This window comes from Cyprinodon variegatus, unplaced genomic scaffold (assembly GCF_000732505.1).
Source record: "Cyprinodon variegatus isolate N-32 unplaced genomic scaffold, C_variegatus-1.0 Scaffold1049, whole genome shotgun sequence".
NCBI classification, from domain to species: Eukaryota; Metazoa; Chordata; class Actinopteri; order Cyprinodontiformes; family Cyprinodontidae; genus Cyprinodon; species Cyprinodon variegatus.
Genome location: NW_015151502.1, coordinates 133,943 through 160,407, shown reverse-complemented (window position 1 = coordinate 160,407; position 26,465 = coordinate 133,943). Strand labels below are relative to the sequence as shown.

General features: G+C 38.5%; 2 protein-coding genes across 3 annotated transcripts in view; both read left to right on the top strand.

The window, feature by feature from the left end:
• Positions 1-1,826, top strand: part of arhgef11 (Rho guanine nucleotide exchange factor 11) — a 42,305-nt gene extending 40,479 nt beyond the window's left edge. The window contains exons 41-42 of the mRNA XM_015399825.1: positions 324-441; positions 543-1,826. Of these exons, the coding sequence (XP_015255311.1) occupies positions 324-441; positions 543-592 (168 nt within the window). The 3' untranslated portion in view covers positions 593-1,826. The remainder of the gene's footprint in view (positions 1-323; positions 442-542) is intronic.
• A 4,216-nt stretch (positions 1,827-6,042) lies between these two features.
• On the top strand, positions 6,043-24,139 carry LOC107101069 (vang-like protein 2). Of its 2 annotated transcripts, none has more exons than XM_015399826.1 (8): positions 6,043-6,325; positions 13,967-14,208; positions 17,174-17,297; positions 17,382-17,989; positions 20,590-20,726; positions 20,896-21,028; positions 21,183-21,429; positions 23,719-24,139. In XM_015399826.1, the coding sequence occupies exons 2-8, from the start codon at positions 14,138-14,140 to the stop codon at positions 23,974-23,976; spliced, it is 1,578 nt and encodes a 525-aa protein (XP_015255312.1). In that variant the 5' UTR covers positions 6,043-6,325; positions 13,967-14,137; the 3' UTR covers positions 23,977-24,139. The 2 variants fall into 2 exon arrangements, with proteins under 2 accessions (XP_015255312.1, XP_015255313.1); XM_015399827.1 differs by lacking the exon at positions 6,043-6,325 and adding an exon at positions 13,664-13,795.
• Positions 24,140-26,465: the final 2,326 nt, after the last annotated feature.

The window sequence follows — 26,465 nt, the reverse complement described above, 5'->3', positions numbered from 1 at the left end:
AATTTCCCATTGGGAATCTGCTAGCACTAAGTTGCTAACTGGTTAGCGAGATGCTTCCGACAAACCGGCCACAACCAAACGTGCTGACAAACCTTCCGCCACAACAATCCCGCCCCATAAATGACCAATCACATTCACTTTATTTACTCGTTTAAAGTCGTGCACCACTCTATTTTTTTTTTTTTATTATTCTTTTGTTGCCTCTATGACAAATCACTGGCCTTCCTTGTAAAACTCATCTAGATCTCCACTGGTGGTTTGGATGACAAGAAGAATATTTCTGAGTGTTTCTGCTGATTATTGATGTTTTGACGCCTCTGCAGGAGATCGAGACGGCCCATAATAAGCTGCTAGAGTCGCTCAGAGATGAGGCAGAGGACCAACCGTGTCCCTCTGCAACCGTCTCCAGGACGCCCTCCATGGACCGCAGCTCAGGAGACGGTTTGTGAGAAAAACCTCTATTTGGATCTTTGACCATTTAACCAAGTTTTAGTTCTTAAATGTTTAACTTCTTGTTTTCTGCTTGGATTTGAACCAAACAGGGAACGAGGGAACGACAGCAGAGCCCAAAATCCTGTCGACTGGATTCTGAGCTGATCTCCTCATGCACAGATGTTGAACACTAATTAGTCTGGGGATTCCAATGCAGGTCTGTGCTCCGCTTATCCAGACTACATGGGAGAAAACTTGATGGTTGACTTTAAAGGAAAAAGCATGAAGAGAGCTAAGAGAAATGAAGAGTTTGCTGGTGAAAAGGAAGAAGGAAGTGTGAGAAATTGAAGTGGAGGAAAACAAAGACAAGTTGGATTTTTGTGAAGGAAAAAAATAAAAAAGACTTTTGTTTGGTTCTGGTGAGCTGGTTGAAGGAACGGAGCAGAGAAGTGTTGAAATGTTAATTTAAGGAAACTTTCCGAGGGACCCGTCACCCCAGCACTTTACCCATAATGCATCTCCCCCTGACCGGGGAGCGGCGGACACCACGTTCACCTTCCACCCCGGCCGAAGGACTGTGTCTGATTAATTCAGGTGATTTGCACTGCGTAAGGAAACACGAGCACCACTAAACTCACTGAATCACTGTGGTTTCAGCTTCTACAGGCGCTACAGGAAGGCTGCTCCCCACGGCAGAACTTTTACTAACGTCACATTTTACTTTACTTTGGGAGACACTACTGCTCTGTTTACTACTGAAAAAGCAGGTAGGTTTGATTTATCTGGAGGGATCTCTGCAGAGACACACAGCTGCTCACATCATGCCAGCTTTCATCATTACGGAGGTTTAACAAGTCACAACCAAATCTGAGCACCGGCGGTGCTTCATGCTACAACCCTCAGTCGTAACTCAGTGTTTGGTTCAAGTAGGTAGAAAACTACAAGATGTTTACGTCTCATTTTGTGCTGGACCGCCTTTAAGTTTAAAGTGTCAGGAAGAAGTCCAGAAAAACACGTCTGGTAAACTCAACTGCTTTCATGCATGTTAGCCTGTTAGCTTAGCATAAAACTAGAACAAAATCCCATGTAAAAAGTAATGAAATTCATCTACAACCACTTCAAAAAGTCATCTATTTTACATCAGCCAACAAGTCGTTATTTGATTACAAATAGCTGTAGATTTTAACCAGAACCTGTTTAGAACCTTTCTTTAAAGCCGTGGTTCTGGTTAGCTAAAGTAGGGTTCTGTTGGGTTGTTAGTAACACAGAACGGAAGCCGGCGTTCTGATGGAACATCATTAGAAACGCACGAACCCCTCCATGTCATCCTCGCATGAGTTTGCATGAATGCTAGAAACTAACCGTTAGATTGTACATATGATCCAGACTCACTTTAACTCAAAACATTTATGTAGGTGCAGTCAGATAATGACTACTTACAGCCGCCTCACAGAACCCCACTTTAAACCATTAAAAGAGAAAAAAAAATGGCTGCCATTTTCCTACACATACATTAAGCTTAAAGGGATGAAGATGACCAGCATAGATTTTTATTTTCCATTTATTGGTGTGTCAGTTATTTTGGATCAAGGTTTGGCAACATACTAGTAAAAATCTGTAATGGTTTATTATACCTTCGCTAACACATAAGCCCATTTCTCTCTTGCCTAACTCCAGTTTCTGCCCATAAAGACATCATTCTATAACTGTACTATTAAAATGATAAATGGATTTATTAAAAATAGGTTTGAAATGTTTAAATCTAATATATTTTTGAATTAAAAATATATTATTTGCTAAATATTTTATATATCCATTAAAACAGCGGTTCAGATCCGCATTTGGACCATTTATGCAGATAATTAATTTCCACCGGATCAAACCAAAACAACGTAAAAGAAATCCTGCCTGTCAGTCTCATTAATCAAAGCCATTTTCTTGTGGTAAATTCTAATGAGGTTATAACAGTTAATTACAAAGAATTGGTTGACAAACTGTTCTGAATGTATTCGGTACAAAATGCCTCCAAAAAAGTGGAGCTCACAGCTAAAATAAAAAGTACGAAATGGCAAAGAGGCAAAACATTGAGCCGACTGTGGGCTTCTTTTGTTAAAAGAGAGTAAAACTTAATAATAAATACAGCTAAGCCCCATGTTAGCATAGCTTTAGAGTCATGCTAACGGTTTGCATCTTGAGCTAGCCCCAAGTACGTCCCATCAGTCCCATTTCCTCCCAGTTTGGGTGCTTGTTTTGTTTTTGTTTGTTTTTTTGTTGTTAAACCTACATATTATTGTTAGTCCTGGGTTACAGTAAGGAACACTAAATCCAAGTACTTTTCTCCTTCTTTTAACTTTATCTTTACTAAAACACCACAAGCTACATTTTTTTTTGTTTAAATTTCACTAAGTTCTTTGTTTATTACTGAGATTTTAATGAATCTCGGCTGATTTCTTGGTAATGATTACGTCTGCCTTTCGTCGCACTTCCAACCTGAAGCTGCCAGATTAGCAGCCTATCTCTATGCTGTTGGAAAGAAAATGAAAATAATAGGTGTTTACATTCTCTGAAGGAGGGACAGGAAAACAGCAGAAAATCACATTCACAGCTGATCCTGAAGAGACTTGCTAAAGTTGAACAGAGATCTACCAAAGTGGGGCTTTGAAGGGGAAATCTTTTTTTTTTTAACCATTTCGGCTGCTGATTTTTCGGCACCACAGACCAGCAGAGATGTTTTTTTCTGTTTTGTCAGTTTGAAAGCACAATAAATATCATCGCTGGTCTGGATCAGCTGAATCAGGATCAGTTTCTATCTAAATCTCTTACCTTCCATCTCTTCTTTATTCCTCCCCTCCTCTACTAGTCAACTACAGTGGTTGTATTTCCTGTTTCTACCTCTACACTTCATGCATCTTCCTTTTCAAGCATTAACTTGTACATTGACTTCAATGTTGTGACCCTAACTGGCTGGATTAAAAGCAGCTCAAAATGATTACATTTGTTTTTTTTATATATATATAAATATATATGTTGCACATATAGATTTCCCTGCACAGTGCAAACTACTGTATGCATAAACACATTTTTAATTTCCATCTCATGATCTTTTTATTTGGTCTCAGTCATGTGTAATATAGAGAAATCCAGCCCACTTGTTTTATAATGTTCATTTTTTTTTCTGTAAAGCCTTAGTCCTCGTATTTGATTTTATTTTTGTAGACATGATTTTAATAAAAGGATGCATAAATTATTTCCTGTTTTGTTTTAAAAGAAGGGTGAGTTAGCTGCACAGAAGGCAAACACATTTTGGATTTTTTTTTTTTTTTGGTTTGTGTTGTGAGATTAAAAAGAAGAAACTGGAATAAGAACATTCCTTGTGGGCTTTGATTTTCAATCATATATTTTTAATGGAATGTTTTGTATTTATTTTGCTTTATTCTTTGATTAGCCAGTGTGTCCTCTACTGCTGGCTAATTAAGGAGAGAACCAGGGATGAGCCGATTGCTCAACAGAGCAGAAAATCATCCACAGCGTTTTCAAAAAACTGACATGCACCTTCAAACAAAAAGCTGAATATCTTTAATCGCATCTGGAGATTAACTACTGACAGGAAATGTTTTTTAAAAATCTAAGCCTTATCTTATTTTGATGTAGGACTAATTATTTACACCTACAGAACAGTAATTGTTTTTTTTATTTGCAATTATGGCATTTAGCTGAGGCAGCCACTAGAGGGCGATGGTGAATGAAGCTCCAGTCCAACAATGTTGCTATTTCATTGGTAAAGAAAAGAAAATTTAAACATAGATTCGTTATTGCACTAAAGTTTACATTGAATTACATTACAAGCATTAAAATAAACATATTCTATATAATAAACAGCTATGTAACAATTATAATATTGATGCTTTTATTGTCTCCTGTGTCAGTGGGCTACTTGGTAGAACCTGCTGCAGATAAAGCTGCATGTCTGTCAGGTGTGTATCCGTTAACTTTACACATCTACAGACTGATTTCCTTCTTTTTGCCATTTGTTGTTTCAAAATAGCTCAATTCCAGGCAGATTGTATAATAAGCTCTGGGGAATATATAAGTTCTAGCCTTTGTTGTGGTTTGGACTTCAGGCCCTCTGCCTATACCTGAACCATTGCAATTCTGGTTGTGCTTTTAAATATGGACTTGTTAAGGTTAAAGTGCTTCATTATACGCCTTATTATCCTGTATCTAGATCTCCTTGAACTGAGGCGCGCTCAGACCATGATGCTAACACCACCGTGTTTCACTATTGGGATAATGTGTTCAAGGTGTTGACATATTTCACATCTCCTAAAATGTTCCATCATCCTCTCATCTGATTGATCATCTGCGTATCCCACATCAGTGGTTCCAAACCTCCTCTTCAGGCACCGATTTCCTGGATGTTTTAGGTGTTTCCTAATCACTGGGCTCGCAGTATATGGAGTGATTAACAGGATTCTGCAGCACGACACTGCTGTGAAGGTCAGTTTTTTGAATCAGATGTGCAGGAACAGAAACACATCTTAAACATGGAGGATAGAGGAAACACAGTGAGAAACTGGAAAAAGGATTTATTTGTGTCATTTCACAGTGGAGGTGTTTCCAAATCTCTTTCATTTGCTGCTTCCACTCAGGTTCTGTGGTTATTTCCTGGTTAGTCTAGTTAGCCCAGTGGTGTCAGACTCCAGTCACTGAGAGCCTCTGCCATGCATTTTACAGATGCTCCAGAAAACCTAAATATAAATGAGTCGCTCTTTATCAGGCCTTTGCCATTCTTGATCCAATTAATAAGAGATAATAGATGATCTGATTGGGCTGTTTGGAGCAGAAATAAACCCAAAGGTTGCAGAGCAACAGCTCTAGACTGGAGCTGGAATTCAATTCAGTTTATTTCCATAGCGCCTAATTCTCTACACATGTCATCTCAAGGCACTTTACAGTTCAACCAGATCATAGAGTCAAATTGATTCAAAATTTTCTATCTAAGGAAAACCAGTTGATTGCATTGACTCAAATACAATCCCTCACACTAAGCATGCTTGTAGCAACTCATTAATCATTAAGTTAGTTGGATGTTCATGTTTCCATGTCACACTCTTTTCCTTTGGACTCGTCTGTTAAAGGTTCAAAGCTAGGATGGGCGTAATAAACCGATTATTACACTGCTTTATACAACCAGCTTTAATTTTGAGCATTGATCATTATGCTGTTTGTTCACTAATGTTCTCTAACAGGCCTGTAAAGCTTTGAGAAAACAGCTTTCAGTGCATCACATCAATAAAACTCTTGTAATAAGTCAAGATTTTAATTTCATTCATCTTCAATTTTTGTTTCCTTTTAAACGATGTCCTACTCATTTTGTTTTATTTTTGTTGTTGCATTAGATCAAATAGTTAACATTATACAGCAATATTTTTACTTTATTTTAAAAATGGTTGTTTTAGAACGGATATACCCAGGAATGTGAATGAAATTTAGAAAATAAAAAACACAAAAGGAAAACGGCTTTTAATTTGAAAGGCCCTCACCGGAAGCTGTCTGTAAGCTGTCTATCTTGACTCCTCCTTCACCTCCTCCTCCTCAGCCATGGATCTCCTTCCCATCCCATCTCAGCGGGACTCTGGGACACAACAGATGCGCGGATCCAGGATGAGGGTTTCAGCTGCAGCCTGTTGAGGCGATTTGGGGAATTTTGCTTTAAAATCTAAACTTTCAGCGCCGAGAGCTTTGATGGAGATCTTAATTTTCTGCCCTAATTAGAGATCAGAGGAAAGAGGACCCAGAGGAAACAGAGAAGGGACTTTTGGTCAGGGACCCTTCTGCTGACTGACTCTTTGTGCTGGAGGCGTTTTTTTTTTCTCCTCTTTTGGGCAGTAAGGTAAGAACCATGCAGGATTTAAAGGCACGACTTTAACTCTGTTTGGCTGCAGTCACACAGTCATTCTATATACCCTTATAATTAATATAAATAAATCTTACCAGTGTATAAATGTGACTCATTTCCACAATTTTTTAATTTCATTTTCTTTACCAGTTGAGGAAATGGGCTGGCAATAATCTCTGTTTCCTGGTTGAACTCTGTGCGCTTTTTCCTCCTGCTGACTCCTGCGCAGCCTGTGCGTCTTTACGCACCGCAGCTTTAAACGCGCATCTGTGAAATCTGGACTCATTGGTCTCATCAGTGACTTTAACTTTGGGTTATATGAGCAGTTAGCGTTTGGCTGCACCGAGCCGCTCCCCTGCATGCTGGGTGTGTTTGCTTTGTTTAAACCTGCTCCTCTGCCAGTGCCGTTCCTATGGGGGGCTGGTGGGGGGGCAATCCTCCAGCCCTTAGAAACAAATCAGATTGGAACATTTTTTTGCACAAGTAAGGAATGGTTATATATATTTAAGAGAATAAAGTAAAAAAAAGCTAATCATACATATATGTGTATGTCGGCTACATCTTTTTCATATATATCTAATGACAGGTTGTGATGGTGTGAATGAGTTCATTTGTTTCAAAGAAAACTGGCTGACTGCTATGGCTCTTAGATCTTCCTTGGGTTCTTCAGAGTTTTTTTCTTTTTTTTTTTTTAACAAGTAACTCTTTGCCTGTTGATCTGAAGGTAAAATCTAAACCATTAAGGCTGGTTTACCCCTTGCTCACACTGGCTCCGGTGCGGTTACCGAGCCGACGGAGACCGCAACTCCCGCACACCCCCTCTCACACCGCCCTTTTGACTACGGTGTGGTGCGGCTCTGCGGCTCCGGCAACAGGTCTGGAGATTTAACAGAAGTTCACTTGAGTTCACGTAACTTCACGCGATAACACGGCCTAAATAAGGATATTTGCGAGAGCTTGTTGCGGAGGGCTCCGGCACGCCGCAAGGATAGCTTTCTTGCGGAATTTTCTGCAGCGCCGGAGTGTCTCGGTAACCGCAGTCGGACAGCTCAGCAGCCGGTGAGAGAGGTTTACGTCTTTTTAATGCCTTGGAATCACTGCGACGCCGCACCCACCGCACCGCAACGGTAAGACCGGAGTCTGTGTGAGCCTGGGGTTATACTCAGAAACCAGGTTGTTTGCGTGTGTGTCGCAGTTAAAGCAGATATGCCCCGCCCCTACCGTCCAAAATTTTACGTGACCGCAGACAGGTGGCCTCTGATTGGTTAAATCTACATCCGCTTTACACTATGCGTATTTCCTGTTTGGTACCTTACCGGCTTGTTTGGTTTTGTATGACCACCATTGTGGAAAACGACTCATGAAGATGGACCAGCTAGAAGAGCGAGGTGCACGAGAACACTGGGACACTTTCTCCACCTGGATCCCAGCTAATTCGTGATTGTCCCTCTTGCATTGCGGTTTGGGATAACAGAGCGCAGACCACGCTTCAATAATTGGCATAAATCAAAAATATCTCCAGAAGCTCACTGCAACACACTTCTGCGGGAGGATAACCGACCCTTTAGTGTCCAGCATGTGTGTGGTCTGCAGAGATGTTAACAGCCATCCTCCTGACTCTAGAGCTTTACAGGATGGAGGGAAGGTCACCTACTGATGATCATCTTTGCAGACCTGATTTCTCCTTGTTCTCACTGCCTTTTCACCAGGTCAAACCACACAGTGACTGACAAACATGGAGTGATCAGAACAATGCTACTGTAGAAGATGACTTCCTGCTCCTGTTGAAGTTGGTCCTTTTTGAGTTGCAGCAGGAGATACAGCCTCAGTTGGATCATATTCCAAAGAGTGTCTGTTGCTTAAAGTTCATCTCAGGTGCTGAAGAACCATGGCTCCTGGGGACCAGAGGGGACCCACAGATGGATTTATTTCTGCGTATATAAATGTGTATTTATTTATGCAATGGTGTCAAGTGTCAGAGGTGATACATGATTGGCGGCCCAGCGGGCCCCTCCTTCTGCTTCCTCTGAAAAATCAATATATAGGAAATCATGTATATCCTGGGGGGCGGGATGAAATACAGTGCTGCCCTGATAGATTGGATAACGAGTCTGTGTTTACTTTCCAATAAGAACGTTAGGCCCACTCCCTATTACCTGTAAATGCATAAAAGCAATGGAGAAAACTAAAGCCTAATTCACAGGTTATACATCTTTCATTTATCAGGTCCCGTTAAAAATCTTAAATCTAAAATTCTTTAAAAAAGATCCCTTTAAAAACACTGAAACTTTTTGTGGCTAAGCATGATTTTATAAATTAATTAATTTGTTTTTTATTTTTAAAATTTCTTTAACCACTACTTTACCAGGGAAGCCCCACTGAGATTAATATCGCTCTCCAAGAGGTTTATTGGCAAAGACAACAGCAGAGCAAACAAGCTTCTAACAACCAAACGAAAGAGAGTAGATTTTAAAAATAATGTAAGAAAAAAAAAAGAAATTAAATTTAAAGTCATAATAAAACTCATGAGTCATATGAGCATATTTTTATAACATCTTTTTTTGTGATTCAGTTTCGAGGTTTAACTGATCAGTGGTAAAACAGCTCGCCATGGCCGTCTGTTAAAATAGCTCTTTTTGTTATTTTACGATATAAATCAAACCCTCTTCTTTGTCGTAGAAGGAGACACTTTCCCCCCCAACCCCCTTTTATCCAGAAACAACGTCATAAAACTTCTGACCTTTCGGTCCCTCACTGCCACCTCAGGCCACATCTGGCCTCTGGACTGTGTTGACACAAGTAATCACAGTTGCTATTTATTGTATTTATTTAGTTTATTATTTAACCTCCTTGTGAAAGGCTTTAAACAAAAACCACCAATTCTGCTATTAAAGCAGCACCAACATCTACTGCAAAAAACAACTATTTCCAACATTTTACTTCCTTGAAATGATAATTAGGCTTTCACATTTTTTGACCTAAGTAAGTAACTAATTAGTTATTATATAAGGTATTAATGACAAGAGTTGTAACTAGAGATGCAGATTCCAGAGATAACTTTGGCTGATTTTAGATTATTTAGTTTTTTTATTAACTTTGGCTTTCTAACATAATTTCAATTATTTTAATCAATCTTTTATCTAAGAATAAAAGTAAAACAGTTTTTGTACTTTGTGGATAAACTGAACATTTAACAGTCATTCTTCATTATTAAATGTTTGTAGCCTGATAATAAATGTCTCATTATTAATTAATATATTTATTATTGCTACCAGGACCTTCGAATGTGAGCTCTTTGGGGAACTTTAGCACTGAAATCTCCTAAAATTTGCGAATATTTCATAATTTGTCTGGATGGTTGAACAGCAGAACTAGACTCTTCTAAACACTGAGCCTGGTTCTAATGGAGGTTTCTTCCTGTTAAAAGGGAGTTTTTCCTCTCCACTGTCGCTACAAGCATGCTTAGTGTGAGGGATTGCCTTTGAGTCAATGAGTCGATGCAATCAACTGCATTTCCTTAGATCAAAACTTTGAATGAATCTGAATGTATGATCTGGTGAACTGTAAAGTGCTTTGAGATGACATGCGTTGTGAATTGGCGTTATATAATTCAACTTAATTGAATTAAATTGAATTAAACAATGTTATAACAGCAACATGGCTGCACAGAAAACAGTTTAGTTTATTTTAAATATATTTCTTCTATGATTAGTTTTCTAAATGCCTCCACGGAACACTGCTTGGATAAAATTTCCTTCATAAAAAAAATAAACTCTTCTCCTCTTTCCATTTCCCTTCAACCTAGCACTTATGCATGATGCATTCACTGACTGAAGGAGGATCTGAAACTTTAATTTCCGCCAATAAAACCATGAAAATACTCTGTAATTCAGTTCTATTCCAAACCACTTTATTAATTCCAAACTGAAATGAAATAAAACAGTTAACAGGTATTTCTATGACACTTCCTGACTACATGTGAGGATCATGCCCCACATTGAGCTAACCCTGGTTTTTAAAGGAAATCAATGCATTGATTGGATTATGAGGAGAAAGCTTGTTGGTTCAATCAATAGGATTTACCTTCTCCTGACTAAAGAGAAAGATGGAAACATCTGGTCTCCTTTTCATTCTCTTCTCAGGACGATTTTACTCAAATCAAGGAAAAACTCAGATATTTGCTCTCTCAGCTGCGCTGTTTCATTTCTGCAGAACATTCTTTTATGTTCGCAGATATTTGACATGTCAAATAGCTCTTTTTTTCTGGTACCAAACAATAAACACTTCTTAAAAGTGTTTTGACTTGTTAAAAGTTGCTGCTTTTTTTCCATGACTACATTTAAAATCTTTAAAAAAAAGGCTTTAATTCTTTTTTTGATAGTTTTTGGCAGAAAGCTGCAAAGTTCTAAAAATAATCCCCATGTTCCTAATAAGAATGCAGGTTCTAAGGTCAATGGGTCTCTGTCATTAGATCTTCTAATCTTTTTCCATAAAACCTTAAATCTCTAATTTTATTGCAATAATAAGAGCTAACCCACATCACAGGGCTGCTAAGGTCAATAATCAGGCGGTAAAGGTCATGAATAACTAACCTTACCTTCTGTTTTGGTGTTTGGTTCATTGTCACTAGACGGTCTAAACCTGATTAAATCAACTATTGTTGTTTTGGACATGTTTGCAGTTGTACTGATGGTTCCTACTTCAGAAAATTAGCCTGATACTTCTCACATGTACACTGGAAAAAAATCAAGAAGTAATTTTTTCTTAAAATAAGTGCCTTTTTGTTTGGAAATGAGGAGGTAAGTGAGAATCTTTGCCAATGCGAAAAGACAATTTACATTTAAAATAAGTAAAAAAAACTATTTCATTATCTAATGACCTTATTTTAAAAGTTAAAATACTCATTCCAGTGGAAAATCATCATAATTACCTACTCAGCTTAAGGGTAAATACATTTAATTTAAGAAAATTTTACTTATTTCTAGATCGTTTTTGCTCTGTATCTCACAAAAGCTTCTTGGTTGGAACATAAGTGCAGGAATCCATTTGCCTTTAATATAAGCACTAAGGATCGACTTTTAACAGACCACAGTTTAAAGTGGACTTCTATCAATAGCTAGTACTTTGCTTCTGTTTCATTCGTTTTCTGTCCCTCTCTGTATAAGAGGAACTCGTTAAGTTTGTTATTCTAATAAACTTTGCCCTTTCTAGTTCTTAAGAACATAATTTTAATTAAGTTTGAGGATTAGAACCATTTATTAAGAGCAGCGATGTAAAGTAACAAAGAACAAAAACTTACCAAATATTGTAATTACCTTACCTAAGTGGACACTTTGACTATCTATACTTTACTGGAGTGATTATTGTTTAGACAACGTTTTGCTTCTACTTCTTACATTATTTTGGAATTACTACGTCTTACGTTTTAGAAACAGACCCGTTAGTTTTGTTTCATCTAAGCTCATTTCATTATGGCCTGTCAGTATTTCCATCCATCCATTTTCTGTCACGCTTATCACTGCTGGGGTCACGAGGGGTGCTGTTGTCTATCTCCAGCTGTCTACAGGCGAGAGGCGGGGTCCACCCTGGACAGGTCGCCAGTCCATCGCAGGGCAACACAGAGACAAACAGGACAAACTCACACCTAAGGAGAATTTAGAGGAGTCAATTAACCCAATAGTCTTTTTTTGGGGGGGGACTGTGGATCCCGGCACACAGTCCCAAAAAAAAAAACATCTCACATCTGCATTATTTCTTGTTGTTTGGGGTACCTCACTTCACTAAAAAAAAAAAAACATGACTGAACATGCAAACTCCATGCAGAAAGACCCCGGAACACGGAACTGCAAGGCGGCAGTGCTACCCACTGCGCACTGAACAGACCCTATAGGTATTTAAAAAAGATAAAAACCATCAAAATAACTTGTTGCATCCAGACAATTAAGTTCTTTGTTGTTGGACTCGGTTTTGCACCAACATGTTGTTCGACAATGCCAAAATAAATGATGATGCTAAGTTAAATTGGATACTGTTACCATCAGTTATAAAACTAAGAATGTTAAGTATAACGAAGTTATCATCCTGAATTGTAGAAATCATTCTTTAATAGGGATTTGCAACAAAGCATCTGTCCTGATCAGTTTTTCTTGTCTTACTTTTGCTTTTATACTTTAAGTAGTTTTAAAAATGGCACTTTAACTGGAGTAAAAAGCTTAAGTTGATACTTTAAAAAGTGTTTTTAAACAGTAGGATTTATACTTCTACTTGAGTAATAAACATTAATACTTTGGACACCTCTGATTAAAAGCCTTCTACATGAAGGTGATGAATCGTTTAGCTTATTTGTCAGTTTTAAGATGATTGTTTCTTGTGAAATGGTGTAAGTTTGATTTAAAATGAAAATTGTTGCTCAGATAAAGGAATTATCTTCTAGCAATGTGTTGACAGGAATTTGTTATTTTTCTGCCTAAATAGGTTTCAAAGGGGGAAAAAAATTCCACATTTTATTAAAATATATCTTTTTAATATGATTCTGAGGACAACCTCTGATATTTTTACTTAGGACAGACACAGGAAGCGTTATATCAGTCTGATATTAATGCAGCACTTTAGACACCAATCTTTCTGCTTAATGCATATCTGCTGAACATTTGTCCTCTTTGCTGCTCAGCACATCCCTCTGTTAGAGATAATCAACTCCACGTGGAAACCACATGAAATCCCTCAGAGTTAATTGAAGTGTCTGATTTTGAAAGCGGAGACAGCAGGTTAGAGCTCCAAATGAGACAGCACGAGGACAGTGGTTATTACATTAAAGGGCTGGACGGTGAAGTACTGAGAAGACAAGGACGGTCCTGTCCTGATGAAGACTGAGAACAGAAAACAGATTCCAGATAAAGTAGAAAACATCTTTAAACTGAAGTGAGATTCATAGCTGTGGTGAAAGGATTGTCTGTTTTTGTTTTCTGGGGTGTGTAGCCGAGGGATCGAGGAGGAGAAGGAGCGCTGAGTTGTTGTTCTGGTCTCCATGACAACACCCCAGCACCTCCTCCCTCCTTTGTCTTTTCTCACCCCTGGACTCCCATTCATCCCCATTGTAGCTGAGCTGTGTTGCCCTGAGAAACCACAGGGGACCCTTTGGAATGTGACGCTTGTGTTTGGCATCAACTTTACACTGAAAAATGTTAGAAAATATATCAAATGTTGGTTTTTTTGGTCTTCCATCTATGGAAATGTAATGTAATAGCAGCTTGTTTGAGATGCTGGGGCCAGAATAGAAGGTGAGATCAAGCTGAGAACACACTCGGGGCCAATGGGCTTATGGTTTCTCATGAAAAAGTCTCCCATAAAGGAGACGAATGGGCTCAGCTATGTCCTGTGCTTCAGACGGCACACAGCCTTTCAACAGAGCGCACGGTGCCAACATTTTAACAATGCTGTCTCTCTTCTTTCTGCTCCTGCTTGGTATGTGCCCCTTTCAAGACAGTTTTACTTGTCTCACATGACAAATTCTCCTCTTCCTTTGCACTTTTTCCTGTCTCCCTAATCTCTCCTCTGTCTCCTGGTTCACACAGTGTGCTCTATACAGCTTCTACATCTTCTCTTCCTCTCTCATCGCTGCTCATTTTCCCGCAGGCCTCCAAGATAGATTCCCTCAGGAGTAAAGTGGAGTTGCTGCGTCTCCCGTTGGTTCTTTCCTCAAAGTCCATCAGCAACCGTAAGAGCCAATTGGGTGTGGTCTGGGAGAAGGGCGGCGGCTCGGGGACAGGAGTGGCACGGAAACTCCCCCCACCGCTGGCCTCCGACATGGACAACGAGTCAACGTATTCGGGCTATTCCTACAAGTCGTCGCACTCGCGTACCTCCCGCAAAAACAGGTAAGGGATGCTTTTTGTTGTTGTTACGTTAGAGTGAGATGCATTAGCAGGAGTAATACGCCAGAACCTGTGAAGCAGAAATATTAAAGAAGATTTGATGCTTAGATTGGACCAAAATATAACTTTTTGACTGATCAATATTGGATATATCCTTGACCAGACTTATACCATGCTATATGGAGGTGGCAGCATCCTGCAGTCGGGCTGCTTTTGTTTAGAAAGAACAGTTAAGCTAGTCAGGGTGGATGGAACTAAATAAAGGACAATGCTGGAAGAAAACTTGAGAGATATCAAGCTTTAACTTCTAGCGGGTTCTCGACTCTACATAGACAGCCAGAGCTAGAATGAAAAAATTAGATTAGAGGAGAATATCCTTAGAATAACCTGGTCAGAATAGAGACTTAAAGTCAAACAAAATTATGTAGCAAGCCTTAAAGGTATAGAGGACGATCTTTTATTTCCGGGTGGATCATCTAAATAAGTGGTCCTCATTATTGTCAATAATTCTGATGATATATTTACGTAAGGGGGAGGAGTTACGTGACCAATGGAGCAAGAAGCAGTGGTCATCTGGCGAACAGTCAGTTACCTGAGTTCACTATAAAGTCCACTATATAGTCCCCGCTCTATATAGTGATTGAGGGATTTCGGGGTTAGGGTGGACATTCAGTCACAGTAAGCACAGTATGAGCTATGAGAACAGCAACTCTTAAACACAGCGTGCACGAGGAGAAATGAGCTTGTGCACGCTCTCGCACAAGTGGAGTGGGTGGGTCTTGTTAAAGATTCGCGAGAATCCTCCACAATACCTTTAAAGATTAATGTTTGCAAAGACACCTCATCCAACCTGACTGAACTTTAACCATTTTTTTTGTGAATAAATATAAAAAATAAAAGAAAGGATGAACAAAGCTGGTAGAATCCTTTAACCACCATGCAGAACTACTGGATGCCTTTAGGGTCATTTGGGCTGTTCTAGATTTACTTTAGGTGTCAGCTGAATGGGTACAGTTGGACATCCTGAGCGATAAACTGTTACCTGTTATTTTTGTTTGTATATAAATAAAGATGCCTTGCCTTAAACAAAAGGTTTAGAAAATAGATTTTTCTCTACAGCAGTGGTTTTCAGACTCGGCCTTCTGGACCCCCGGTCTTTTATATTTTATGTGTCTCTTGTTTAGCACACTTGTATCAAATGACTGGGTTCCCTTAGTATTTACCTAATCCCACCACTTTACAGCATTGGAAGTAGAAGATACAGTGATGGGTTCATCTGGATGTTTGCATTCTATATAATTTCCACTAGATGTCACCAAATAAAATGTAGTTGATCCGCACCTCTGCAGCACAAATATTCCCCCCCATGACCTTAGTTGATAAAGCGTGTTGCAATGCATTTCTTCTTTTAGCTCTAAGAAGTAGAAACTTTTGAAGCAATAAGGTTATTCTTGTGTATTGTCAGAGGTAACTTGTGGGCTGATGACTAAATCCTCAATCTTTAAAATGGGATCAAACTACCATGACTTCAGTTTTTGTTCTTCATGGAAGACTTTGGAGAAGAAAATCCCAGAGTTAAATAATAATTTCCAAATAGAACAGCTGAGAAAAATGCATTTGATGTAAAAGTAAAGAAGAAAAGGTTAAATAGAAGGAACAAATTCTCATGTTCAATCTTTGTGTGTTTATATTATTGATGAGATAAAATGTAGGTTTAGATTTAGGTTTTATCTAAATCCAGGCATCACAGCAAACCTTTGGAGGCAAATCATAGAATGATATGTTAGGACTTTGACCCGACAAAAGTTGAGGTGACTCTAGTTTATAGAACTTCCTGTCTTACAGCAACACAACCTGCTGATAAATGAAAAGTCCTTTCTGTTTTTTTTTTTAGATTAAAATTAGTCTATAGACTTTTTACTCAGGCAGCTCTTGAGTCTATCATGTTGTTTTTATAATACCTTATATTAAGGCTTTAACGTTGTCACTCATTAAAGTTAATTCTACAATAATTTACAATAAAAGGTCACTATAACCTCTTTTAGCGTTTGTTTAATATAAACATATATCAGGCATTTTTGATTTTGATCAATTCAGGTTTTTGAATCGTTTTAATGTTACATTTTAATTTCTTTTAATTATTTTTGATTTTTATAACGGCCCTTTTCTAGTTTTGTTTATTCTATAGAAAACAAAGTTCCTCTTAGAAGAAGTGAAAGTTAATTTCTTACTTTAAGTAAGTTTGGATTAGTAATGGATTAGTGTAAATGTAACCAGCTGATTCTGGGTAGGCGAGGTAATCTGTATTTTATTTCTGATAAGACGTAACATCTTCTACGGTAGGCCTGAAAGGCAAGAGGGAAAAATAATCTGGAAAACAAAGTTGGAAGGTTTTTTTTTTTTTTCGGTTTTTTTTTTCTTGTATTAGGCCTATTTTCTGCCCTGAAAGGCAAGTAAAAAAAAAAAAAACAGAAATAAAAGTAAAAAAAAATACAATTTTGTTTGTTTTTGTAATACTTTATTTTGCCACCAGAGGCACTGGTGTAAAAAGACTTACAGTCACTTACAGCTGTATTCTTCAACTGTATTTTCAGAGAGGACTGGTTTTCAAGAATCATATTCCCAAATATATTATATATTTTTGTAAAGTAAAATAATATGCAAATAAGGTAGAAAAGCTATGTATTCACTGGCCATGACATAGTTATCATATCGACCTCATATTTTTATGAGCAATAAAGAATTATTTGCAGGGATGATCCAGAATATTTGTAGGACAACATCATAACTGGTCTTTATTCGGATCAAGACTGTATTTCCCTGATAACCTTAAACTAAGCCAGGGTTATATTACTGTATGGCCCTGCAGTAACAATTAATGATTACTTTGAAAATACTTGTTTTAAGCTGAAACCTTTATTGGGGAATAATTGACCACTCCTGGCTTTTCCACTTGTTTGTATTTCAGAGAAAGAAGGGAGCGTCATCGCTTAAAGAACCGGGATGGATCGGTCCGTGGAGATAAATCTGTGATGATCCAGGCTCCGGGGGAGCCGCTGCTGGATCCTGAGTCGACTATAGTAGACGACAGGGTCAGATCTATGTATTTTCTGGTGTTGCCTGTGTTGTTCTAGGTGGAAATATCCTCACCTTCACCTCCTCTGCTGTTTCCACAGGATGATAACTGGGGGGAAACCACCACTGTGGTCACTGGTACTTCTGTGGACAGCGTCTCCAATGAGGATCTGACTCGGACCTCTAAAGACTTGGAGGACTCTCTACCTCTAGACTGTCGCCGCTACATCAGCCCTGTTCTAGGAGGCATTTTGGGCCTCATCTCTGTAATCACTCCTTTGGCCTTCCTTGCCCTCCCACAGCTCCTGTGGCGGGAAACATTGGACCCCTGTGGAACGCCATGTGAGGGTCTTTACATCTCTCTGGCCTTCAAACTCCTGATCCTCCTCATCTCCACGTGGGCGTTGTTTCTCCGCCCGCCCAGAGCCACTCTGCCACGCTTCTTTGTCTTCCGCTGCCTGCTGCTGGCGCTGGTCTTCCTCTTCGTCGCGTCTTATTGGCTCTTCTATGGCGTCAGAGTCCTGGAGCCTCGAGAGACGGACTACAGGGGGATTGTGGGATACGCTGCATCATTGGTGGACGCACTGCTTTTCATTCAGTACCTGGCTCTGGTTCTGCTGGAGGTTCGACACCTACGACCCGCTTTCTGTCTGAAAGTTGTCAGGACCACTGATGGAGTCAGCCGCTTCTACAATGTGGGGCATCTTAGGTTAGTATCGGTAAAAATACACTTGACTTATATGTAAATAAAATAAATTCATCCTGCAGACAGGAAAGTATTCACACCTAAAAATTAACCATTAACAGTAAACAAAGTCTGACTAACACTGGAGGTTCACCATTGAGGCTTTACCTGAAGGACAGCAGTTTCCACATTGTTAAAGATCGGACCGGCCAATTCTAAATGTTTTAATATTTTTAATTCCAAAGGGTGGTTTAGAATAAGATGTTAATAAACCAAAAGTACTGTGAATTAGGGTTAACTCCTGTAGCAGCATTTAATAAACTGTTTGTTTGTGTTATTTTAGCTGCTCCCTGTTAATGGGAAATAAAATAACTTAACAAAGGAGATTTGAAAAAATAATCAACGGGGCTCTCTAAGTATAAAATTCTTGCAAGAATAAGAACAAACAGAAAGGTTGAAACTGCTAACCGCTGAGCTCCCACAGAGATGTTTGTTGTTATACCTCTCTGAGAATAATTCAAATGACTTCATTGTCATTACACAAGTACAAAGCAACAAAACTTTGCTCAGGGACTCAGAGTGGCAGTCTGTTGGAGTGGGGCTTAAACTCAGAATCTCTGGGATACAAACATAATGCCCTAACCACTTAGGCCAATAGGCAAAAAAAATGTTTTTTGAGTGTTGTACTGGTCAATCTAAAGAACTGGAGTATATTTCCTAAACAACATATAGATATACAGAGATACAGGAGAAATATAGCTTCAGTCGGATGTGGAAAAGGCTGCATTTATTTCATACTGAACATTTTTATGGATGTTAAGCTAATTTGGCACAAATAAAGCAAACCATGTGATACCCAGATGTGGCTGATTTCCTTAAATGTGCTGATCTAATTCTCAGTTATATTAACCAATGTAGATTTTAACATCTTTTATTCAGTCATCCTGACTTGCTCTTCAGAATTGGCCAATATTTATGCTAAATGTCCTTCCTGCTGCAGCCAAGGTTAGATTAACAGGTTGGTCTATCTCCGTCTGAAACCAAATTAGTTTACAGTTTAGTCTGATTGAGGTCGACTCGGTCCCATTATCTTTTTGATCAATTCTATTTAATATATATTTTAATGAGGGAAGTAAAGAGGCCAAACTTTATTTTTAAAACAGATGTCTAGCTAGCTCTAAGAAGATTATTTATGTCTAAAGGATTCTGAAAAGCTTTTTGATAGTTCCTCTTTTGTTCCATTTCACACAGGCCACCAATAGCATATCTACGCCTTGATCAGAAATTAGTCTGCAAAACCAGATTGTACTCGGAAACTATATATGCAACAATGAACTTCTACTTAACACGCAGATTAATGCAGAACTTCTTGCCATTTGTAACACCTTTACATGCAAACGCTTTGGCAATTCATCAGAACAAACATCCCTTTTGCACGCTTGCATATAAGCTATCCACTCACATATTGCTTTATCACATTTTTTTAAATTAATAAAAAACAAAACTTCATGGGTTCTGATTTGGGGCATTTAAACAAAGAGATTTTAAACCAGATTGACATTCATAAAAGACATCATGTTGGTACATAGCATTTACTTAAGTCATGCAATCATGGGCGGTTCTAGAAAGAAGCCAAAAGGGGCCAGCGCCCCTGTAAAACTGGTCCTCCCCCATTTTATGGCCCCTGTACTGCAAGCATTACATAAGACTAAGTATATTTTCCCTTAATTTAAAGAGGTAAGACCATTTGCAGAGGAAATAAGATGATTTAATCTTCATTATCTTATTTCAAGTGCATCAAATCTAATAATTGTATTTTAAAATCAGACATACTCATTCCTTTGGGAGAACATCTTATTTCCCCGCTCAAATTAAGAGCAAATCCACTTATTTGAAGAAATATTAACTTTTTGTCGATTATTTTTTGCAGTGTAATACTAAATCATTATCTAATTATTCCCTTGGACCAATTTAATGTTTCATCTCCACTATTTACCTCCACAATTATTTAGAAATTGCTGTTAGGGGCTGCTTCCTGCTTTATTCATGCAAATAAAGCAGAAAGCAGCCCCCCACAGATTTAATCTAAAACCACCACTGCATGCATCATCATCGTCATCATCATTTGCATGCTTCATCAGTGAAACAGGTGTTTATTAACCAAACTATTGCCTCGTATTTGCAGTTTAAAAGATGCTGCACCAGATTTCCTTGGAGTGATCTTTTAAGTTAACATTGCTGCAGCAGGAAGATGATGAAATTTCACCATCAGAGCAACTGAAACCTCTTTCTGAACTGTGCAGCTACATCAGTACTGGGAAGAAAAAAAAGAGTTTTAACCGTCCAAGCTAAGCACTACCTACATAAAAAGTATTTTAGCTTATAAGCATAGATATAAGAAATAAAAATGTTTGTGTTTTAAAGTACCTCATATCCTGTAGTAAAACTGGACTTCCCTGTGACCTCTTATCAGCCTTACCAAGCCCTTTTCTTGCTCTCTGTGGTTTACCATTTCCTCTGACATGTTACTAGTGTGCAGCTCAAAATGCTACACTCTGAGACCAGCTCTGTTTTCCTGCTGTGCTGCTAAACGTTCATGTTTTCCTCTTTCTGCTGCTATGCAGCATCCAGAGGGCCGCAGTGTGGATTCTGGATCAGTACTACAGTGACTTCCCGGTCTATAACTCTGCATTGCTTAACCTCCCCAAGTCCATCCTCACCAAAAAGATCTCCTCATTTAAAGTCTACAACCTGGAAGAAGGTAACCTTTCCCCTCCAACACACAATAAGTCCTCTCTGGATAACTTTAAGCCAATTTTGTATTAATTTGTCATTTTTAAATCAGTACATATGATACATGATTCTACTTTATGCCCCTAGAGGCTCTCATTCCTTAGCTTGATTAGTTTAAAAGTCTTTTTCTCCAAAAGAGAACACCAACAACTCCACAGGCCAGTCTAGAGCCATGATAGCAGCCGCCGCTCGGAGAAGAGACAACAGCCACAATGAATACTACTACGAGGAGGCAGAGATTGAGAGGAGGGTCCGCAAACGCAGGGCCAGGTAGTTATAGAGATGCATGATGTCTTACTGTACTGATAGACAATGAGTCCTAAAGACCTAAAAAGTTAAAGTAGTATCTAAATTCATCTTAATTAGTCATAACTAACCGAAAAAAAACTCCACATGACCTGGATCCTGCAATGTTTACTTTCAGACTGGTGGTGGCAGTAGAAGAAGCCTTCACCCATATCAAACGCCACCAGGATGAAGAGTCGCCGTCTTCCTCTCCCAAACACCCACGGGAGGTGATGGATCCCAGGGAAGCCGCCCAGGCCATCTTCGCCCCAATGGCTCGGGCCATGCAGAAGTACCTGCGGGCCACCAGGCAGCAGTCCTATCACACCATGGAGAGCATCATCAACCATCTGCAGTTCTGCATCACACACAACATGACGCCCAAGGTTAGGAGGCGTGCTTCTTAAGAGCTGCACAGAAACAAGATCTGCACAAATAAAACCAGAAAAAGAAGGACTGAAGTTTTATTTTATATCATACTCTATGTCCTTATTCACTATATTGTCCCACCTTGAGATGCATATAAACATAGATATTTGAAAGGGTCACTCCGGAGAAACCAGCTCCATTGGGTCCATTGGTGCACCCATTATACATCACCATACTGCTGGTGAAATATAGATGGATGCAGGTGCTCAGCCATGGAAGCCAATTATGTGACACCCTTAATTTACTGTTCTTAACCCTTTATAGGACAAGTTAGCGTTTTTGATCACTTGCGAACAAATGGAGTCCCCCCCGTCCCTCAGTGAGGTCTAGAAACACAAGATCTATATCCAGCCATTCAGCTAAGATACTGCTACATGGCTCTACATCTTATTCTGGCATTTTACCAATTAGATGAGCCCTGATCATATATTACCTATTGGAAATTAAGTTGAAAAATCAAGAGAAAAAGGTAAAACGTTAATTGAAAATCTAAAAAGTAAAGTTAATAAGCCTAGTTAACAATGGTATTTAGGTTTATAAACTAAAAAAAAATGTAAGTGCCCGTATCAGCATTAAGGCCTCTAAGGTTTTGTTGTACCAAAAAAATTGTTTCTTTCACCCTCAGAGTGTTTTTCATGAATTTCTCATAGAAGCACATTTGTTATTTTTCTTAATATATTCGGGCTTGTTGGCATTTCTTGTTATTACATTGACATACATTTTTGCCATCAAAATATCCATATTTTTTTAATGTTACAAAGGTAATAAGGTCTTGTCCTGGATTCTAATAACACTATTGGCTTGAAATTTAGATTTTCAGTATTTCACTGAGGTACCTATGAAGGGTTAAGCTAATCTAAAGGCTACATAAAGTTTAGTGGTCTGCAGCGGCTGACTCTCTGGAGAGTTGGCAATCTCTGCACAAAATGTTTGGCAGCATCTATTGTGCTACCACTTTGTTATAATGGTACTAAGAGTTGACCATAGAATATTTAGGAGAAAAGACATTTCACAACAGGACTTGTTCTGAAGCTCACTGACAAAGGTTTCTAGAAACAGTCTGCTTGCAAAAAGGCTTCATTTAATATGCTAGTGGATGTGGGATTGATTAAAGATTTCCTCTTTTGATCTATGCTGCAGACTGTCTGCAACTGAGAAGAAGAATCCATTTTGTACCACTCCAGCTTAAATCAATGGCGTCATTCAAGTTGCAGTATTACTTGCAATTTTGGTTCTGCTTCGGGCTCAAGGCGGAATCAAAATTGCAAGTAATACTGCAAATAAATATGGCAGTGCATGAGGATATAGGCTTAGCTGCTGCTGTCACATCTGTTTGTTAAAATCTACAATATTATCTTTGAAAGAGGAGCAGCAAGAACGTAAAAGCGTCAATTGTTGTGTTTTTGTCACAGCGTCTGCTGTGATTTCAGTTTTTACTGTGATTGGCTAAAACCAAAACTAGGCAGGCTGGCCTCGAGTTGCCGCTTTGCCCAATTAGTTTTGGATGTTCTGCTGAGAGTCATTTCTTTCCCCGAACACATTCAATGGGAGCAGTCCCAGATGAATAATGTATAGAAATAAACCTGAGTGCTACAAATGATCAATGTTTGCATGGTTGGTTATAACCTGTTTAAAAAAAGGAAAAATCGCAAATCATTTTTGCAATATTAGAGTTAAAAGTTATCATTCTTTTACGGAATCATTTATTCACTTTTTTTTTTTCAAATAGCAACCATGAATGTCAGTGGAGTTTATTGGGATTTCATGTCACCGACCAACACAAAAATACACAATTGTGTTGTATTAGAAAGGGGGATCATCATTTTCAAAATTTCGGACAAAAATAATTTGTTAAACAGCACTAAAGCTGATGTTTCCCAGTGTCTCCATTCTGCCTGACTGACTGAGCCACAGCTTTTTAGAAAAAGAAGTTTAATGGTCTATGAATGTGTAAAACTGATGGAGAAACACCCCAAACGACACGCAAAACACAAGTACATGTTTCAGATTTTTTTATTATTATTATAATTTTTTTTTAAGTCTTATAATTATGTATCATATTCTTTTAAATTTACAATAATGTGCTACTTTGTGTTGGTCCATCATGTAGAATTGAATTAAAATACACATAAATCTCTTTTTAATGTTAAAAAATAGGTTCCTTGGGTATGAATACTTTTACTAGACATGCCATGCTCAGATTTTTAGGATCCTGATAATGAATCCCTCTTTTCTTTTCCTAAAAGGCCTTCCTGGAGCGCTACCTCAGCCCTGGTCCCACCCTCCAGTATCTGGATAACAACAGGGGGCGCCAGTGGACACTAGTGAGCGAGGAGCCGGTGACAGCCTCACTGCGCCAAGGCCAGGTCTTCTGCCTGAAACGCCTCGACTTTGCGCTGGTCATCAAGGTGATGCCCCTCCCCTTCCTGCGCTTGACTGAAGAGTTCATCGACCCAAAAAGTCACAAGTTTGTCATGAAGCTTCAGTCAGAGACGTCGGTGTAGAAGGACGAAAACAGCTGGACAGAAGAGGAAGTGGAACAATGCTTCTATCAAGACATTTTTTTAATATACCTTTTAGTATTACCATGTTTTATACATGGTTCTAAAGTATTTAGGAAAAAAAACAATGTAGTTTAAATTTGAAGAAGCCATACTAAGAAAAAAATAGACTATGGCGAGGTAAAACAAAGAGTCCTTGCTGCCTGTCATAGTCCCCGCTGATGGTCACTGTTCTCTAGTCGTATTTTTTATACAAATGTCACAGAGTTTGGGAGTGAAAAAATGTTCCTCAGGCTTTTATCCTGATCTGAGTGTTTTTATACTGCATCATCTTTCTTTTATTATAATTAACACTGACGATTTCAGTCTATGAAGCTGATTCTAGGCTTTTAATCAAATCTGTTGTGCTAAACAGATCCTGGTTCCTTTTTCAGCCATTTTTTGCTCAAATTTAAAAAAGCAGAAATGATCTTTGTAAAATGCTACTGAAAGAGACTGAGACACCCTGTATCTAGTGTTATAGTCTGAAGGAAAGGGCAAAGGGAAATGTCAAAAATGGCTTTCCCAGTTTTGCCTTATCAAATTAGCAGACCTACTTTACTTCCACAGGGAAGTGAATTGACTCTATTTTTACAATATGAAATGTTTTGTAATTCATAATGGTTTGGTCAAAGGACTTCAGTGGATTTTTGGTATTTTTAAGATTTTATTCAATGTGTCCATTGCATCTGAATTCTGCACTTTGGCAGCTTACTGTAGGTTCACGGTGTGGTTTTGCAAATAAAAGTGTGTCTGTATTTCAATGGTTTCTTTGTGGTTTTTAATAGGTTTGCAGCTTTTCTTGGACTTAAATACTGCACTCAATCTTTTAAGGGGCTGTGGTTAGTTGTGCTATTCAGCTGCTGTTCAATAGGGTTATGTGCTCTCAAAATCTGACCCATAATAGACGACAACACATAATCTCATTCAGAAAAATTAGGAAAAAAATTAATTTGGACAAGTTCTAGTCCTGGCAGATGTCTCCCCCTCTCTTTATCCTATTTCCTGTCTCCACACTATCAAAAATAAGCCAACTGAGCCTAAAATAATCTTTAAAAGAAAGTAAAGCTAATAGATTTTGCTGGCCAAAAAAACATAAAAATAACAGTTTAAACCCTTTTTCTAGCAAAAAGTTCAAATGCTGGTTTAGTTTAGGCCTTTCTTTTATCTTTGTTGCTGGACTTTACTGGTAAAGGTTTTGTTTAACTTAGGTTGGAGTTTTTCATTAGTAGCAGAGAGGCTGCTAAATTAGTTGAAACTAGTATAATCTGTGACCACCACTCCTGTTTGTCTGTTTTTAAAATTACAACTAAAGACAGTACAGCTAAATAATCTAAAAACACAGAATTCAGGTATTTTTTCCTGAGGAGGTTACAGGATCGGTTTGAAGCATGACATCTGCAGGACTGTGCTTAAAAGTCATTGTGAATGCAGTCAGTTTTTTAACAATATTCCCTAACTGGAGGAGAGATGTTCGATGTAAAGATAAAACGGAAAGGAAAACAAAATAAAGTAATAAATATAGGGTTTATCGGTTGAGAAAATTAAAGCTAAAGCCAATGCTAAGTATGCTAAGCTGCATGATACTGGCAGTTTAGGAACGGCCCTAACAGAACGATAAACCTCTGAGCCACAAAGTTTAAGTTGATAAAGATAATATATATATAATCATATAATAAAAATTATAGTTATGAATGTAATTTATAATTTCTTTTTTAAACCCCATTTATACAACATTCAGCAGTCTAATGGCAGTGGGGAAGAAGCTGTTACAGAATCTTATGATCCTGCATTGGATGCTTCAAAGTCTCTTCCCGGAAGGCAGCAGGGATAACAGTCTGTGTTGGGGGTGTAATGGGTCATTGAGTCACATTTATATGTGGGAAGGAGATTTTGTTGGCATCTGATGACCCCTGTTGGCTTCTGTCTAGAACCGCCCACGGTTGCATGTCTTAAGTAAATGCTATCTACCAACAATTTTTAAATAAAGCCTTAAATAGCCAAGGTCCATCTTATATCAGAGATCTGATTGTTCCTTATGTTCCTAACAGAGCACTTCGCTCTCAATCTGCAGGTTTACCAGTGGCTCCTAGAATTCTTAAAGTAGAATGGGAGGCAGATCTTTTAGTTATCAGGCTCCTCTCCTGTGGAACCAACTACCAGTTTTAGTCCATGAGCCAGACACCCTGTCTATTTTTAAGCGTAGGCTTAAAACTCTCCTTTTTGATAAAGCTTATAGTCAGAGGCGTGCACAGACATTTTGGGGGGCAGGTGCTCAGGAGGGGGAGGAGGGCACTTTTTAGCGCACGTGGAACACTTAATTATAAAAAAAAATACACGCATGTTGATTGAAATTTGACTTTTATTTGTAACATTCTCTAAACGTCAGTTTTCAATGGAAAAAAGTCACACCACCAACAGAACAGACTAAAGCGTACTACTTTAAAGTAGTA

Bases quoted from the DNA above. Each gene is read 5' to 3' on its own strand.
- LOC107101069 (XM_015399826.1), top strand. From the start codon at position 14,138: ATGGACAACGAGTCAACGTATTCGGGCTATTCCTACAAGTCGTCGCAC. The intron at 17,990-20,589 runs GTTAGTATCGGT...GCTGCTATGCAG, and splicing joins TACAATGTGGGGCATCTTAG to CATCCAGAGGGCCGCAGTGT. The intron at 20,727-20,895 runs GTAACCTTTCCC...TTTCTCCAAAAG, and splicing joins AGTCTACAACCTGGAAGAAG to AGAACACCAACAACTCCACA.